Here is a 16,442-nt window from a genome sequence, read left to right as displayed (position 1 = left end):
GGCTCACTAGGTTAATCCTCTACCTGCGGCACCGGCACCCCAGGTTCTATTCCTAGTTGGGGCACCAGATTCTGTCCTGGTTGCTCCTCTTCCAGTCTAGCTCTCTGCTGTGGCCCAGGAAGGCAGTGGAGGATGGCCCAAGTGCTTGGGCCCTGCACCTGCATGGGAGACCAGGAGGAAGCGCCTGACTCCTGGCTTCAGATTGGTGCAGTGCACCAGTCGTAGCTGCCATTTGGGGGGTGAACCAACGGAAGGAAGACCTTTCTCTCTGTCTCTAACTCTTCCTGTAAAAAAAAAAAAAAAATTGACATACCATTGGCCCAACTAACCAAAAAATGGAGAGAGAAGACACAAATCAATAAAATAGAGCCAACCTAAATGCCCATCAACCAAAGACTGGATTAAGAAATTATGAGATATGGGGGCCGGAACTGTGGCACAGCGGGTTAACACCCTGGCCTGAAGCGCCGGCATCCCATATGGGCGCTGGTTTGAGACCCGGCTGCTCCACTTCCAATCCAGCTCTCTGCTATGGCCTGGGAAAGCAGTACAAGATGGCCAAAGTCCTTGGGCCCCTGCCCAAGTTTGGGAAACCTGGAAAAGGCTCCTGGCTTTGCATCGGCAGTTGTGGCCAGTTGAAGAGTGAACCACTGGATGGAAGTCCTCTCTCTCTCTGCCTCTCTATCTCTCTGTGTAACTCTGACTTTCAAGTAAATAAATCTTTAAAAAAAGAAATTATTATATATATATACACTATGGAATAGTACAGAGTTTTAAAAAATTGAAATCCAGTCATTTGCAACAAAATGGATGAACCAGGAAAGTATCATACTTAGTAAAATAAGCCAGTCCCAAAGGGACAAATACCGCATGTTCTCCCTTATCTGAGAGAATAGAGCAACTAAAACAAAATCTGCAGAAGTGAAATTGACACTTTGAGAAGGGATAACTTGAGCTGCCCTTGTCTTGATGGTTGAGGATCAGTTTTGGGTTTTTTGTTATTTTTTTATGCTATTTGTTGAACTTTTTACTTAACATAGAGTTAATCGTATGTGTATAAAGTCAACTGAGGATAGATCTCCGTAAGAAATAAGAGTGGAAATAAGAAAGGGAGGAGGAAGTTTATAACTGTAAAGCTGTCTAGTTCTGTATACATTCCTACAGGCTAACTTTAAAGGTACAGTTTAAAAATTTGTCATAGGACCCGAAATCCCATTAAGCTGGGTTGTAAAATAAATGCCATCTCAAATTATTATATTAGGTATTAGCATGAACATATAGAAAGGATTAAGTGTTAAAATGACCATATAAATAGGATCAAGTATGGGGTAATTATAGTAGACAATTAAAAAGAACAGAACGTTCAAACATGGGAAGCGGTCCACACAGCAGACTCACAGATTACCAATTGTTTTAAGTAACACTCTGACCTCATAATCAGCCCTCAATGTTTCCTGGTCTGGCTGAAAAGCCAGTGAAAGAATTTCAGGCATGGAAAGCCAAGACACTGTGGCAAAAAAAAAATATTCTATGTGTAGGATGTCTGTAAGTGAGATCCCAGCGAAAAGAAGTGGCCAAAGAAGGATGTACTTTTCTCTTAAGGAAGGAGAGAGTTCCCACTTCGCTTATGGCCTTGTCTATATATTGACAGAGTTTGTGGATTCAAAAGGCTTCCATAGCCTAGGCAGCTCATGTCAAGAGCCTCGGGTAGTCACTGACATCACACATAAGAGTGTTAATTTAAAATTACCAGGAGTCACTGTGCACTAACTCCCCATGCAGGACCTCTGTCCTCAATGAGTTGTATGAGAATTAACTGTAAAACTTGTCCTCAGTTTGTGTGTGTATACATATGTGTGTGCACGCACACACAAATTGTTGAAATCTTAGTATACAGCTGATCTGTTAACTGAAAATGAACCTTATAGGAGAATGCGACTGGGAAGGGGAGAGGGAAGAGAGGTGGGAGTGTGGGTGGAAGGGCAGGTATGGTGGGAAGAAACACTATGGTCCTAAAGTTATACATATGTAATTTGTATTCCTTTAAAAATAATTAAGAAAAAAAAAAGAAAATAGATCTTAGTATAAGACTGGGAATAAGAGGGAAGAAGAGGGGTGGGAGTGTGGGTGTTCCCACTGTGCCTGCCATCCCAATCACTATATTCCTAAAGTTATACTTATGAAATGCATGAAGTTTGTATTCCTTAAATAAAAGGTTTATTTGAAGGAAAAAAAATTAACTGTACTGAAGCTGAAAAACAATAATCTTTTCTCAATTCCCTTCATATAGTAAGCCTTAATTCTCTTGTTTTTTCCCCAGTCATCCTGAAGGGTTTACTTTGTCATAGTAACCTGTTTCATTCATGAATTAATTCACATATCACAATCTGAATTTGAGTGGGAATACCAATATATTGGTTAGAACCATGGAGCAAGTCCTAATTTTTTTTTTTGACAGGCAGAGTGGACAGTGAGAGAGAGAGACAGAGAGAAAGGTCTTCCTTTGCTGTTGGTTCAGCCTCCAATGGCCACCGCGGCCGGCGCACTGCAGCAGGCGCACCACGCTGATCTGAAGGCAGGAGCCAGGTGCTTATCCTGGTCTCCCATGGGGTACAGGGCCCAAGGACTAGGGCCATCCTCCACTGCACTCCCTGGCCATAGCAGAGAGCTGGCCTGGAAGAGGGGCAACCGGAACAGAATCCAAAGCCCCGACTGGGACTAGAACCCGGTGTGCCAGTGCCGCAAGGTGGAAGATTAGCCTATTACCTGAGTTCAAGTCCTGGCTCTGACTTACACCTCTTTGTGTCTCCATTTCATCTATTAAAAGATATAATAATTTCCACTGAATATGACTGCTGTGATGAGTTGTAACAATGTTTGGAACATGCTAAGTGCTGTTTCAGCATTTGCTATAAGTATGTACACTTAAAAGGCAAGGATATTACCGCTTGGTCATCTCTATATTCCAATGCTTAAAAACCAAGCTTATCATAGATCATTTTTCCTCTTCATTGTTTTCTTGATGCAAGTCCCAACGTTTGGAAACTGTTGGTACTATCTTAATGTTTTTACCAAATAATCACCAGTTGTCTTCATTTTCTAGTTCACATGCATTTTATTTTATTCTACTCATATTGTACAATTGTTATGTAACCTACAAAAAGTACAAAAGCTAGTCAATTTTCCAATGCCAGGTCAGAGCTAAGTTGCACAAAAAAGGAAGACAGCACAGTAACTTACAGAAAGGGTTTGCATCCTATACAAGAATTACTGTCTGTCACATGATGCATTTAAAGCTGTAAATACTGCCACAGGAGAATTTCTTGTCTTTGCAGCGACCACACAGTTCCTGTCGATGAGGCCTCCTTAGATCAATGTGTCTTTTCTTTTGAGGACAGGAACAACGAGACTTTGAACATGTCTTTAGGAAACAAGGAACAATTTCAATACTAAGTGATCCAATTATTATTTCAAATATAAATCTCAATTCAAAAAACACTCCTCTCCAAGATCCCATTCCTGATATCTTCATTTTCTTTTGAGTCCTAGGAGAAACCTGTGATCAAGTTGTACAAAACCACTTGCATCCCTCATTTAAATGCCACACATTTGCATCAAGATCAAAGATCACAGAAGATGTTCAAGAGAATATTTCTGAGCCAACTAAGATAGCATGTCAAATAAAAGTTTTTTTAAAAAGAGTTTTGTATAGTGTCCTCACTGTACAGGTTTTTCTATTGTAGTCACGTGGAGCTGAGGTGCACTGAACAGGTATTAAGTGACTTGATTATATAAATGCAAACATTTAAAAATAGAGCAGTGGTTCTCAATCAGGAGTACTTTTATCTCCCCCTCCCCCAGCCCAGGGATATTTTACAATGTTTGGAGATATCTTAGCTTGTTAGAACTAGGAGAGGTGTTCTATATGAAGCTAAAATTCTCTTGTTTCCAGACATGTCTAATATTTACAAGATTTTCTTTTAAAGATTCACTTATTTTATTTGAAAGGCAGTGTTACAAAGAGAGATACAGGGGGACAGAGACAGAAATCTTTCAAATAGTTACTCTTCAAAGGGCCACAATGGCTGCCTTGGGCTAGGCCAGGCCAAAGCCTGGAGCCAGGAACTCCAACCTAGTCTCCCACATGGGTGGCAGGGGCCCAAGCACTTAGGCCATCTGCTGCTGCTTTTAGAGCAGGGAACTAGATCAGGAGCAGAAAAGCCAGGACGGAACCAGTGCTCACCTGGGATGCCAGCATAGCAGGTCATAGCTCAACCTGCTGAGCTACAGAGCCACTCCCTTGACAATGACTTAAAATAGGGCCTTCCAACAATTATCCCATTCTGTCTTCTGATCAGTGGAAGTTTACATCCTTTGGAGACTCGCATATTGCCCTGGTCCACACTCTCAACTCTGCCAATCTTTTGCATCAATAATTACCACTCTATTTTCATGTCCCATAGCCACATGGAGTAGGTCAAAGTTTATCTTTTTATAGTATGAAAATAGGACTTTATTTTCCAAACATGAATGTTAAATAAAACACTATTATATTCACATTCACTTTTTATAGATTAATTCATTTTATTATCACTGTCTTTTTAAGATTTATTTGAAAGTTGAGGGGCCCGCGCTGTGGAGTGGGAGGTTAAGCTGCTGCCTGCAGTGCCGGCATCCCATATGGGTGCCGGTTCGAGTCTCAGCTGCTCCTCTTCTGATCCAGCTCTCTGCTATGGCTTTGGAAAGCAGTGGAGGATGACCCAAGTCCTTGGGCCTCTACACCCACTTGGGAGACCGAGGAAGCTCCTGGCTTCGGATCGGCACAGCTCCAGCCATTGCAGCCAATTGGGAAATGAACCAGCAAATGGACAACCTCTCTCTGCCTCCCCTTCTATCTTGGTATAACTCTTTCAAATAAATAAATCTTTAAAAGAAGTTGGAGTTACAGAGAGGGAGAGACAGTGAGATCTTCCATCTGCTGGTTCACTCCTCAGATGGCCACAATGGCCACGTCAAAGCCAAGAACCAGGAAACTCCTCCAGGTCTCCCACTTGGGTGTAGGGGCCCAAGAATTGGGCCATCTTCTGCTTCCTTTCCCAAGCCATTAGCAGGGAGCGGTATTGGAAGTGGGGAAGGATACAACCTGCCACCCTATAGGATGTCAGTGTCACAGGCGACAACTTTAAAAAAAAGTTATAGGCCGGCACCGTGGCTCAATAGGCTAATCCTCCGCCTGCGGCGCCGGCACATCGGGTTCTAGTCCCGGTTGCCCCTCTTCCAGGCCAGCTCTCTGCGGTGGCCAGGGAGTGCAGTGGAGGATGGCCCAAGTGCTTGGGCCCTGTACCCCATGGGAGACCAGGATAAGCACCTGGCTCCTGCCTTCGGATCAGCGCAGTGCGCCGGCCGCGGCAGCCATTGGAGGGTGAACCAACGGCAAAAAGGAAGACCTTTCTCTCTGTCTCTCTCTCTCTCACTGTCCACTCTGCCTGTCAAAAAAAAAAAAAGTTATTTATTTGAAAGTCAGAGCTATACACAGAGAGGAGAGGCAGAGACAGAGAGAGGTCTTCCATCCGCTGGTTCACTCCCCAAATGGCTACAACAGCCGGAGCTGTGCTGATCCAAGGCCAGGAGCCAGGAGCTTCTTCCAGGTCTTCCACATGGGTGCAGGGGCCCAGAGACTTGGGCCATTCTCTACTGTCTTCCCAGGCCACAGCCGAGAGCTGGATCAGAAGTGAAGCAGCCAGGACTTAAATGGAATGCCAACACTGCAGGCAGGGGCCTCACCTGCTACGCCACAGTGCCAGCCCCAACAGGTGGCAGCTTTTACCCTCTACAACACAATTCTAGCCCCATCACTATTTTATACTAATAAATGGCTCAACAAAATAAGGATTTACTCTGAAGGTAGACTTCTGGGGCCAGCATTGTGGTGCAGCAGGCTAAGCTGCTGCCTGCAACACCGGCATCCCATATGGGTCCTGTTTTGAATCCCAACTAAACTTCCCAATCCAGCTCCTGTTAATACACTTTGGAAAGGCAGTGAAAGATGACCCAAGTGTTTGAACTCCTGCCACCCACATGTGAGATCCAGATGATGCTCCTGGCTCTGGCCTGGACCAGCCCTGGCTTTTATGGCCATTTGAGGAGTGAACCAATGGATAGAAAATATAACTCTACCTTCCAAATAAATAAATTAAAAAAAATAGATAGATTTCTGTTTCTAGCCATGGTGGATGGGATAATTCTAACCAATCCTCCTGGATGACCAGAAAAGCTGATCTTAAGAAAAAAAAGGCACTCAGGGATTATCAAAGCATTAGACAAACTGGGGCCAGTACTGAAGTGCAATGGGTTAAAGTCCTGGCCTGAAGCGCCAGCATCCCATATGGGCCCAGTTCTAGTCCCAGCTGCTCCTCTTCCAATCCAGCTCTCTGCTGTGGCCTGGGAAAGCAGCAGAAGATGGCCCAAGTCCTTGGGCCCCTGCACCCACTTGGAAGACCTGGAAAAAGCTCCTGGCTCCTGGCTCTGGATCAGCATAGATCCAGCCACTGCAGCCATCTGGGAATTTCGCCAGCGGATGGAAGAACTTTCTGTCTTTACTTCTCTGTCTTTCAAATAAATAAAATCTTAAAAAAAAAAAAAAATTAGACAAAGAAATCCAAAAATGTAAGTAAACCTGACATTTGGGACTATTTTCCCTCTAAAGCAATCTGCTAATTCTGAGACTGGTAAAAGATCATAGGAAACTGGAAAGGGGACTAATACATTGATGAAGCTAAGAAATATATCAAAGTATAAAAGCCCTGGTAAGCAACTCAGGATTTGTATTGGGAACATAGGGCCATACCCTAAGAATAAGGATGCACCAAAACAGACCTGCCTTCACAGGTACTGAGGCCCAGTTTCGCAACAGTTCAACTCCTACTGGCAAACAGTTATCTAAAATTGCTAGTGCAACTATCTGCCTCCAAAAGCAAACATAAATCCTCTCTGGAAGATACTATCCTTGACCATAATTATCACTGCAGTTTCATATATCACATCTAGCACTCAATCAAAAATAATCAGGTATATGAGAAGAACGAATGACACACTTGAAAGCGAAGGAGATAGCAACAAATTATGGTTAATGGCATTACCTGAAAAATTTTTAAATAACAATGCTTACTATGTCCATGGAGATCAGTTAACTATTTTTAGCAAGAAAGTGGAATTTTAAAGATGTATTTATTTATTTGAAAGGCAGAGCCACAGAAAGTGGAGAGACAGAAAGAGATCTTCCATCAAATGGCCCCAACAGCTGGGACTGGAACAGGAGCCCAGAACTTCTTGGATCTCCCATGTGGGTGGAAGGGGCCCAAGTATCAGGGCCATCTGCTGCTGCTTTCCCAGGTGCATTAGCAGGGAGCTGGATTTGAAATGTAGCAAACTGGCACTGCATGCAGTGGCTTAACCTATTGTGCCACAACCCTGACCCCCGGAATTTGTCAAAAAGTAAAAAATTCTTTAACAGGAAAACACAATAACTCAAATGGCTAACTCAATTTGTGGATAGGTTTAATTTCAGATTGGAAACAGCTGAAATGATAATTAGAGTAGATGGTGACTGGTGCTGTGGTCTAACGAGTTAAGCTGCCTCCCGCATGTCAGCATCCCATACAGGTAGCCGCTACACTTCCAATTCCCAGCTCATGCACCTGGGAAAATGGCTGAAGATGGCCCAAGTCTTTGGACACCTGCACCCAGGTGGGAGACCCAGATGAATCTCCTGGTCCTTGGCTCCTGGTTTCAGCTTGGCCCAGCCCTGGCCACTGTGGCCATTTAGGGAGTGAAACAGAAGATAGGACAGATAGACATCTTCCAACTCTGCCTTTCAAGTAAAATAAATATTTAAAAAAAAAAAGTACATAAAACCCACCCTGAAGCAAGGAGAGACTAAAGCAGGGAAATACAGAAACAAACATGTAAGACAAAATGGGATATGGTGAAAAGGTCTGATACAAGTAATTAGGAGAGGGGCAGAATGGTCAATGAATATTTGTAAAGACAATGGTTGATAAATTTTGGAAAAGTGTTAAAAATCTTCAAGCTACCAGACTCAAGAAATACTATAATCCCTATGCAGGGTAAATACAAAGGAATCATAAGTAAACTGCTGATAACCAAAGCAGAGAGAAATATCTTAAAAGCAAGCAGATTTAACAAGGGGTTGGGGGAGAGATTACTTCAAAGGAACTGCGAGTTCTTAAAGGACAGAAAGAGCCTCAAACAACTTAATTCTATTTCTAGCAAAATCTCTTAAAAAGATATCCAAGCAAAATGGAATTGGTCACCTTCAGACCTACATCACAGAAAATATTAAAGTGTCTTCAAGTAAAAGGAAAATGATTCCAGATACAAAAGTTAAAAAAAAATTATAAAGACCTAAGAATAGAAAAGATAAATATGTAGCAAAAGCTACATGAATACTTACTATATAATATTTTGTAAATTTTAAAATATGGGTAAAGTTAAAATGCATAAGAACAGCATGGAAGTTAGAATAAAGTGATATGGAATTAGAATGTTCTAAAATACATTGTCAGGGAGAGGTAAGACTAATAATTAATCCAGATTGATAAATCGATGAGTCGTAATGTCATCTCTTGGTAACCACCAAAAAAATACTAAAGAACAGAGAGGAATATGGATTTGGAAAAAAAAATAAAGTGAACACGAGGGGGCTGGCACCGTGGCGCAGCAGGTTAACGCCCTGGCCTGAAGTGCCGGCATCCCATATGGGCCCTGGTTCGAGTCCCAGCTGCTCTACTTCTGATCCAGCTCTCTGCTATGGCCTGGGAAAGCAGTACAAGATGGCCCAAGTCTGGGCCCCTGCACCCACGTGAGAGACCAGCAAGAAGCTCCTGGCATTATTATTTATCATAAAGGTTAGAGTTACGGAAATAATGCATGTAAAGCATTTAGTCTTAAGTCTGATACATGATAAAAGCCTAATAATAGTTACCTATTATATTACATACTAATTATATACAGTGTATCTCTAAGGATAAACACACATACACACTACACAGAAACAAACCATATAAAGCAACTAAATCATGTATATTCCTTCACACCCCAAAAAGGCAAACTAGAATTTATGTTTTTAATTAGAAAATTTCAAATACACAGAAAGTCTAACATTCTGATATCAATATCTGCTTCTAATCAAATCTTGACATTCTGCCACCGAGGGCTCATGTTTAAAAACAAAAGTATAATTATAGATATAATGCAAAAGAGTTCTGCATGCTTACCTGACATTGGATTGCTTCTACTCGGTAAGGGTTAAAACTCTTTTGGCATTTGCAACAGAGTTGTTTGAAATAAACCTGAAGAGAAATTTGCCTCTTTAATATAAGCTCATCCTAGGCTCCCAGTTCAATTTTTTAAACATATATTAATTTATTTGAGAAGCACAGAGAGCACACCCGTCTGCTGATTTACTTACAAATGCCCCTAACACCCAGAAGATGGGTGGAGGAAAGGTTGCTGGAAACGCAATCCAGGTCTCACGTATGATAGGCAAAAATCAATTACTTGAGCCATCACTGTTGCTTCCCACAGGGGTCTGCATTTGCAGGAATTTGGAATCAGGAGCTATAGCCCTGAGTTCGACCCACAAACTCTGATTTGAGAGGTGAGCACCCTAACTTTCTTTTTTTTTTTTTTTTTATTATTTTTTTATTTTTGACAGGCAGAGTGGACAGTGAGAGAGAGAGACAGAGAGAAAGGTCTTCCTTTGCCGTTGGTTCACCCTCCAATGGCCGCCGCTGCAGCCGGCGCACCGCGCTGATCCAATGGCAGGAGCCAGGAGCCAGGTGCTTTTCCTGGTCTCCCATGGGGTGCAGGGCCCAAGCACCTGGGCCATCCTCCACTGCACTCCCTGGCCATAGCAGAGAGCTGGCCTGGAAGAGGGGCAACCGGGACAGAATCCGGCGCCCCGACCGGGACTAGAACCCGGTGTGCCGGCGCCGCAAGGTGGAGGATTAGCCTATTGAGCCACGGCGCCGGCCGAGCACCCTAACTTTCTTAACTGGTAGGGCAAATGCCACCCCTCATTTCTTAAGCAATCCATTTCTTGATTTTATAACTTCCTTTCTTGCCCACCCTGAGTTCAGAAGGTTTTAAATTCTACTAGTTCTATCAATCACTTTTTCTTAGTCTTCCAATCTCATTTCCCTTACTTATAAAAATCAGACTGCTACTACTTCAGTTTTTCTTAGTTACCACAACTACCCAATAACGTACACATTATTGCATGGGCCAAACCCTTGATTTCCTCCTTTTGTCCTAGTTCATTATCCCTTATATTTTGAGCTTTTCAGTGTTTCTCTACTTGGTAAACTGTTCCTCTATTTGTCCTCTAAAACCCTGCAGAGACATCATTGTGCCACCACTCACATGGAGTTCAACACCCTCCTCTGTTATTTTTGTCTACATTGATCCTATCAGAGTGATTTTATTTGAAAGGTAGAGTTACAGGGAGAGAGGGAAAAATAGAGAAAGAGAGGGGCAGAGAGGAAGACAGAGAGATAATCTTCCACCTACTAATTCACCCCTCAAATGGCTACAATGGCTGGGGCTATGCCAGGCTGAAGCCAAGAGCTTTCCCATTCTACCCTATGGATGTAGGGGCCCAAACACTTAGGCCATCCTCCATTGCTTTCTCAGGCTATTAGCTGGGAGATGGATCCGAAGTGGATCAGCAAAGTAGCTTAACCAGCTATGTCACAATATTGACCCACAGAGTGAATTTTTTGAAGAGAGATTCATGTGTTATTCTTTCTATTCTAGTGTTTGAATTATTTTTTTTCTTTTAGCAACAGAAGCGAAGTAATTTTAACTTGGTTTAAAAATCTTTTACCTCCTGGGTCTAGTAAATGGCTAGTCTGAAAAGTCAAATTGCATGTCTCTTTCCCCTCTCCCTCTATAGTCCTTTAGCCAGAAAGGCAGTATCTAAACATGCAACAGCAGAGGATTTGAGCTCAAAGGCTTTTAGAAGTTAATGAAACAGGCCTGGTGGCAAGCTGTTCCAAACAAAGTGCATTGGCCAAGCGAATGGAGACAGAATCATCTCTGCAGGCTTGTGCCGCTGTCAGTCTCAAAGAAGGGTCCAAAGACCAGAGCCTATGGTTTTTCACGAAAATCCAGAAGTACAAGATATAATGTGAAGTTTTTCCCAATGTTGATATTTTGACAATTAACTCAAATTAGGAGGAGTATAATAAAACGAAGGCTTAGCCTAAGTCTCTTACAAGCTAACCTTTATGGTAAATTATTTCTTTTACTGCTCCACCTTGTGGACAAATGGTGGAAATTCCCTGGGGCTAACTCCTAAACCTGTTCAAAATACACCAACTTAAAGGTTCCAGAAAGGCCCAATTTAGACAAGAACAAAGCTCATCTACATAACTTGAGATTTTGTTCAGCAACTACCAAGCCAAATACATCCCCAGTGTATGGCTCAGGAGCTTAGAGGGACAGTACAAGTCAGTTCTTCTCAAACATTTGCAGACTGCAATTGTATGCACAACACTGAGGATGCCAAAATGAATTCAGACGGGCCTGTGAATGGTCATGCTCCATCAGGAAGCAAATCCTCCCCCCACTGAACCTTTGGGTAAACCCCACCCTCCCCTCTCCCACCCACTCATTTTTACTTACCTTATTAGTTCCAGAAATGCACCACACATAAGCACTCTCCCATCTGGTTTTACAATCTTTACAGTGAAAATAGCCATATTTTGGTTCCAAAAACTGAAAATAAGAGGTGGGGGGAGGAAGTCTTTTACTATCTTAGGGAAAAGAGAAAAAAAAAACTTATGATTTTGTATCGGGGAAAAAAATGCTGCCTCAATTTCACATTTCTATTCTCAGTGCTGCCACATTAACTTAGTGTCTCATCTCAGCTATTACTCTGGGATTCTTTTTGCTGCTGTCAATCGCAGTTTTCCAAACCATTTTCCACAATGCCACCAGAACAATCTCTCCAAAACAAAAGTCAATTTCCTATTTCACAGACATGGCAGCCCTTGTCTCATTCCTGGTAGCACTGTTTGCCAGACTTCTTTCACAGACTTAAAGTTGGCATCCTACTTTACCAAAAACTTACAGAGCATACAGACCATTATTGCACCTAATGCAAAACACTCTCTCCACCAAATAAGTGTCAGAAGCAAGAGAATATTTGTTCTTACTGTTCTACAAATAGGAGAGAGAGGGAAAAAGGGAGGGAGGGGGGGAAGACAGAGACAAAGGGTGAGCGAGCGCGCACGCCTGGGTTGGTTGAAGACTAAGAAGAGAAAGGCCACCTGGAAGTTTGGCTTCTGGAGTAGATCGGGGACTGCATCTCTCTGCACCAGCTTGTTCTTCCCTTCTTGAGGATGTGTGGCCTCGGAGTCCCCCAGCTCCTCAGGCTGTCCAACTTCCTTCTGCCTGCCATCTTCTAACTTCGGCACTGGTGGTGGCTGTTGACCAGTCTCTGCAGGGCTGCCCAGCACCTCACTCTCCCCACTGTCCCCACCCTTCTGCAGCCGAACCAAACCTCTGTTGCTGATCACTGGCAAATAGACTCCCCAGCCTGCCAGGGGCACTCTGTGCCCAGCACTGTCCCAAGGGGAGCGGCTGCGCAGGGTGCGAGGCCCCAGCGAGCACTGCACGGACTTATCCACTCGCAGACTGACCTGCACACCCACCTCCTTGGTGTTGGCCTTGCACAGCTGCAGCCTCAGACTGGGATTCATCTGGGCAAGAATGGCTTTAAGCTGTGTTCGTTTGTAAGGGTCCATGCAGTAGTCAGAAGCATTTGCAGGCACCAGCAGCCCAGGCCTGGACAGGAAAGTGGGGGGATCAATGTTTTGCCTCCAGTCAGGCTGTTTGTGCCCTGAGAGTCCAGGTTGGTCCAAAGGTAGTGTGTTCCCATAGCCCTGGTACAAGCCACAGGGAACTCGGACAAACCGCTCCATCCTTCTACTAGCTGCTCAGGCACAGTGTTTTTTACTTCCCACTTTCACTGCCACTCCTTGCCCGTGATCAAGCCAGCTCAGGTTTATCTCTAGCTTCCTCATTTATTTCAGATTTTAGCGGGGGCTGCTGCCCATTACCCTAATTGAGGAAGGGAAGCCCTATCTATCCACAGATGACTAATTGCCACCCGATTCTTAATTGCTTTTCCCTACCTCTTCAATTCAGTGATCCTGAATCTTTTTTCAAAACTGTTTTTCATTTCTGAATTATTTACACGTTTTCATTGACAATTCCTCATTCGTTCCTCTAGCAACCATTTTAGATTTTCCTTATACACTGTTGGTGGGAGTATAAATTGGTACAGACATTATAAAGGTTCCTCAAAAAAATTAGAGTATCATATAATTCAGCAATTCCACTACTGAATACATATCCAAAGAAAATAAAATCAGTGTTTTAGAGAGATAACTGCACTCTCATGTTCATTACAGCATTATTCACAATAAACAATCTACACAAACAACTTAAGTGTCAGTGGATGAATGGATTAAAAATTGTGATATACATTATTATATAATATAAATGGAATGGAATATTGTTCTGCCTTTAACACTTTTTTAGAAAGTAGATCTTGACATCTGTAACAACATGGATGAGACCTGGAGGATATTATGCTAAGTGAAATCAGCCAGACAGAAGAAAAGGTACTGCTTAAGTATTTAAGCACTCACTTAAATGTGGGCTCCAAAAAAAGTCAAATACACAGAAGCACAGACAACAGTTTTACCAGGAACATAGGGGAAATGAGAACACGTTGGTCAGAGGGTATAAAGTTGCAGCTGTGTAAAATGAATGCAAAATGAATCTAATATAATACAATGTTATTTTAGAGATCTAATGGTCACTGTAGTCAGTAAACTGTATTGCATACTAGAAATCTGCTGAGATGTTTCAGGTGTACAAAGAGTAACCATGTGAGGGTATGGATTTGTTAACTGCTTAACTGTAGTAAGCATCCACTAGGCACATGTACATCAAAACTCCGAGTCATACACATCAGATACTGTAAACTTTTAAGAAAAAAGTAAAAAATAAAGCATAAAATAAATTAAATACAAGTAATAAATTATTTGAACAGCCACATTAGAAGAGTATAATTAAGCCCAGGTACCAAAAGAACACAAAGTTGAGGGGGGGCTGTATATAGCGAGAGAGAATAATTTCAGCGGGTTGTAATGAGGTGCCAATAGCTCTCACTAGTCTATTCCTAGCGAGACACCCCAGCCTCTCCCTTCAGAAAGGAAGAAAAAACATACTATTCTGATTTGTAGGATAATGATAGACTTAATGGCAAGGTAGTTAGGTTTAAGTCAAAATGGACTTCAAACTTTGGCCCTACTACCAGTGAAGTTATTTAATTGCCTAATTACGTTTCCCCATTGGACATTACTAACCAACTTATAGGATTATTCTAAGACTGTGATATTACTTGTAAAGCCCAAAGCAGATTGCCTAATTTACCAAATGTTCCATAAGCAGCAGTGATCATCAGATAAGGATCATACGCAGACCTGTGTTACTTTGCTAATTAGACATAGCAGATGAAAAGCTTCAGTAGTGGGACCAGCATTTGGCACAGTGGTTAAGACGCTGCTTGGGAAACCAGCATATCAGAGTCTGGCTTCACTTCCTGCTAACCCCCGGCAGTGGAAGGTAACAACGGCCCTAGTACTTGGGTCCTTGCCACTCATATGGGAGACCCAGGCTGTTTCCAGCTCCCAGCTTCAGCCTGGCCCTGCCCTGGCTTTTGTTACCATTTGTGGAGTGACCCGGCAGGTTATCTCTATTTTTCTGCTTTCAAATACGTAAAAATGTGGCTTTCATTCTTTTAAAAAACAAGGCGGGGGGAGGAGCTTTAGTTTCTATCTACATTAGTAAGGCCCCTTGCTACAGCTGAGGATTATTATCAAACTGATTATGGCACCAAAGGAACCACGTGGAGCCTCTAATCCAAGATTGCCTTTGCTGTTCCTTGCTCAAGTGCACTGTAGAAGCAGCAGGGGCCCTAAGCCGCTCTTACCTCTCCTATTCAGTTCAATATTTTATAAGTCATACATCACACACAGATTGAACACTGTTCTAGCCAAGATACAGACCCTGTGAATTCCAAAACTGAGATCAAGTTCCATCTTCCAGGTCAGTTCAAAACAGGGCAATTGACACCATAAGAATTTAAAAAGATACCATAGAAGTCTACAGGGGAGAGTACCTAGCACTGCAGGAGCGTTAACATGGGATTCACAATTTTTCAGGCTGGGAAAATGGGCTCGCTCTGAACAGTCTACCTATGGGAAACACACCTGCTAGAACTGACTTCAAGTCCCTGAGCCTTCCATTTACTACCACGCAGTCCGGAAGTGAGGCACCCACATACAGACCACTTTATACGAGTTTTCTAAGGTCAGCTCACTTTGGCGCACAGGCTTAGCAAGCACCTGCCCTAAGGATAAAGGGAAGGTTTTTTTAAAGGTCCTTAATCGTGTTCCGAGGGCGCCCACCCAAAAGTCATCCAGGGCAGGAAGAAAGGCTGGGGAACTACGCATAGACCGAACGGCCGCCCCTTCAGAACAAGGCGGGCGGGTCTAAAAAAGTCAGGAAGCGAACATACACGCCAGCTCCCTCGTCTTCCGGTTCCTGAGCCTAACAGGCAAGCCCCTCTCGCCTCACTGAGAAACAGCAGCGGCCGACGGCGGCCTCACTTCCGGGTAGTGCGTACGCTGCGTGCCTCGTCACAGCGTCCTCACGTCACGTGCCCAGAGCGGGCTTTTGGCGCGAGCGTCTGAAAAAGGCTATGGAGGCGGAGCTCCTTCAGCTCGGCGTCTGGGGTCTTGCCTAGGGCAGTGGATCGCCGCCGGAAAAGCCGATGGGGTCAGATCTGTGATCTAAATGCTGGCGCGCTTTCTCTTAGACTGCTGAGCCCAAATACCAGCTGTACCTGTGGAGCGGGTTAGTGTGGCTGGGATGGAGACGGGCATGTCTTTCGCGGCCCCAGCGGTCCGGGGTGGCGGGCTAGGGTCTCTCAGGTTCCCGGGTGGGAATCGCGGCCTGTATCGACTTCCGCCTCTTGCCTGAGAGAAACAACCTTGTTCCAAAGCAAAGGCGAGCCCCGCCCCCTCCCTCGGGACTCTGGCTTCCCGGCTCCGGGCTGCACAACGCCTTGGCTGGGTCTGCCTCCTGGCTGTTCCGGGTGTCCGGATGCGAAATGTTCTTAATTGAAAACACGGTAACGTTACTTTAACGGAATATTGCCACCCTGGAAAGTGCTTTACAGTTTCTGGGCACCTTGTATCTGCCTTACTTAAGTCCCAGATAATTGTTAGTCTCGGATCATTGACTGGGAGTTATCGGACAGTGTTTGTTTGTACCAGGAGCCA

The 16,442-nt window shown here is 43.7% G+C and overlaps 2 protein-coding genes across 13 annotated transcripts in view; one reads left to right on the top strand and one right to left on the bottom strand.

The window, feature by feature from the left end:
• Nucleotides 1–3,095: 3,095 nt before the first annotated feature.
• Nucleotides 3,096–15,763, bottom strand: ZAR1L (zygote arrest 1 like). 4 transcript variants are annotated; one of them, XM_002720583.6, is made up of 4 exons: nucleotides 12,354–15,763; nucleotides 11,707–11,799; nucleotides 9,297–9,371; nucleotides 3,096–3,421 (listed from the first exon to the last, which is right to left on the bottom strand). In XM_002720583.6, exons 1-4 carry the CDS (start codon nucleotides 13,005–13,007, stop codon nucleotides 3,278–3,280), a joined length of 966 nt encoding a protein of 321 aa, XP_002720629.2. In that variant the 5' UTR covers nucleotides 13,008–15,763; the 3' UTR covers nucleotides 3,096–3,277. The 4 variants fall into 4 exon arrangements, with proteins under 4 accessions (XP_002720629.2, XP_089160386.1, XP_069905156.1 ...); XM_089304260.1 differs by having other exon boundaries at nucleotides 12,738–13,121; XM_070049055.2 differs by lacking the exon at nucleotides 9,297–9,371 and having other exon boundaries at nucleotides 12,354–15,753.
• BRCA2 (BRCA2 DNA repair associated) overlaps nucleotides 15,084–16,442 on the top strand; it is a 73,189-nt gene continuing 71,830 nt past the window's right edge. For 2 of the 9 annotated variants that reach the window (XM_089304247.1, XM_089304246.1), the window contains exon 1: nucleotides 15,084–15,204. Coding sequence is in view for 3 of the 9 variants with exons in the window: in XM_070049046.2 (XP_069905147.2) it covers nucleotides 16,271–16,291 (21 nt within the window). In the remaining 6 variants the exon portion in view is untranslated. Of the gene's footprint in view, nucleotides 15,205–15,704; nucleotides 16,292–16,442 lie in introns of those variants that run through there. The other 7 variants (XM_002720579.6, XM_051831814.3, XM_089304250.1 and 4 more) reach the window with 7 other exon arrangements.

This window comes from Oryctolagus cuniculus, chromosome 9 (assembly GCF_051225735.1).
Source record: "Oryctolagus cuniculus isolate XC-2025 breed Fujian yellow rabbit chromosome 9, ASM5122573v1, whole genome shotgun sequence".
In the NCBI taxonomy this organism is placed as follows: Eukaryota; Metazoa; Chordata; class Mammalia; order Lagomorpha; family Leporidae; genus Oryctolagus; species Oryctolagus cuniculus.
This window is presented reverse-complemented; position numbering and strand designations above follow the sequence as displayed.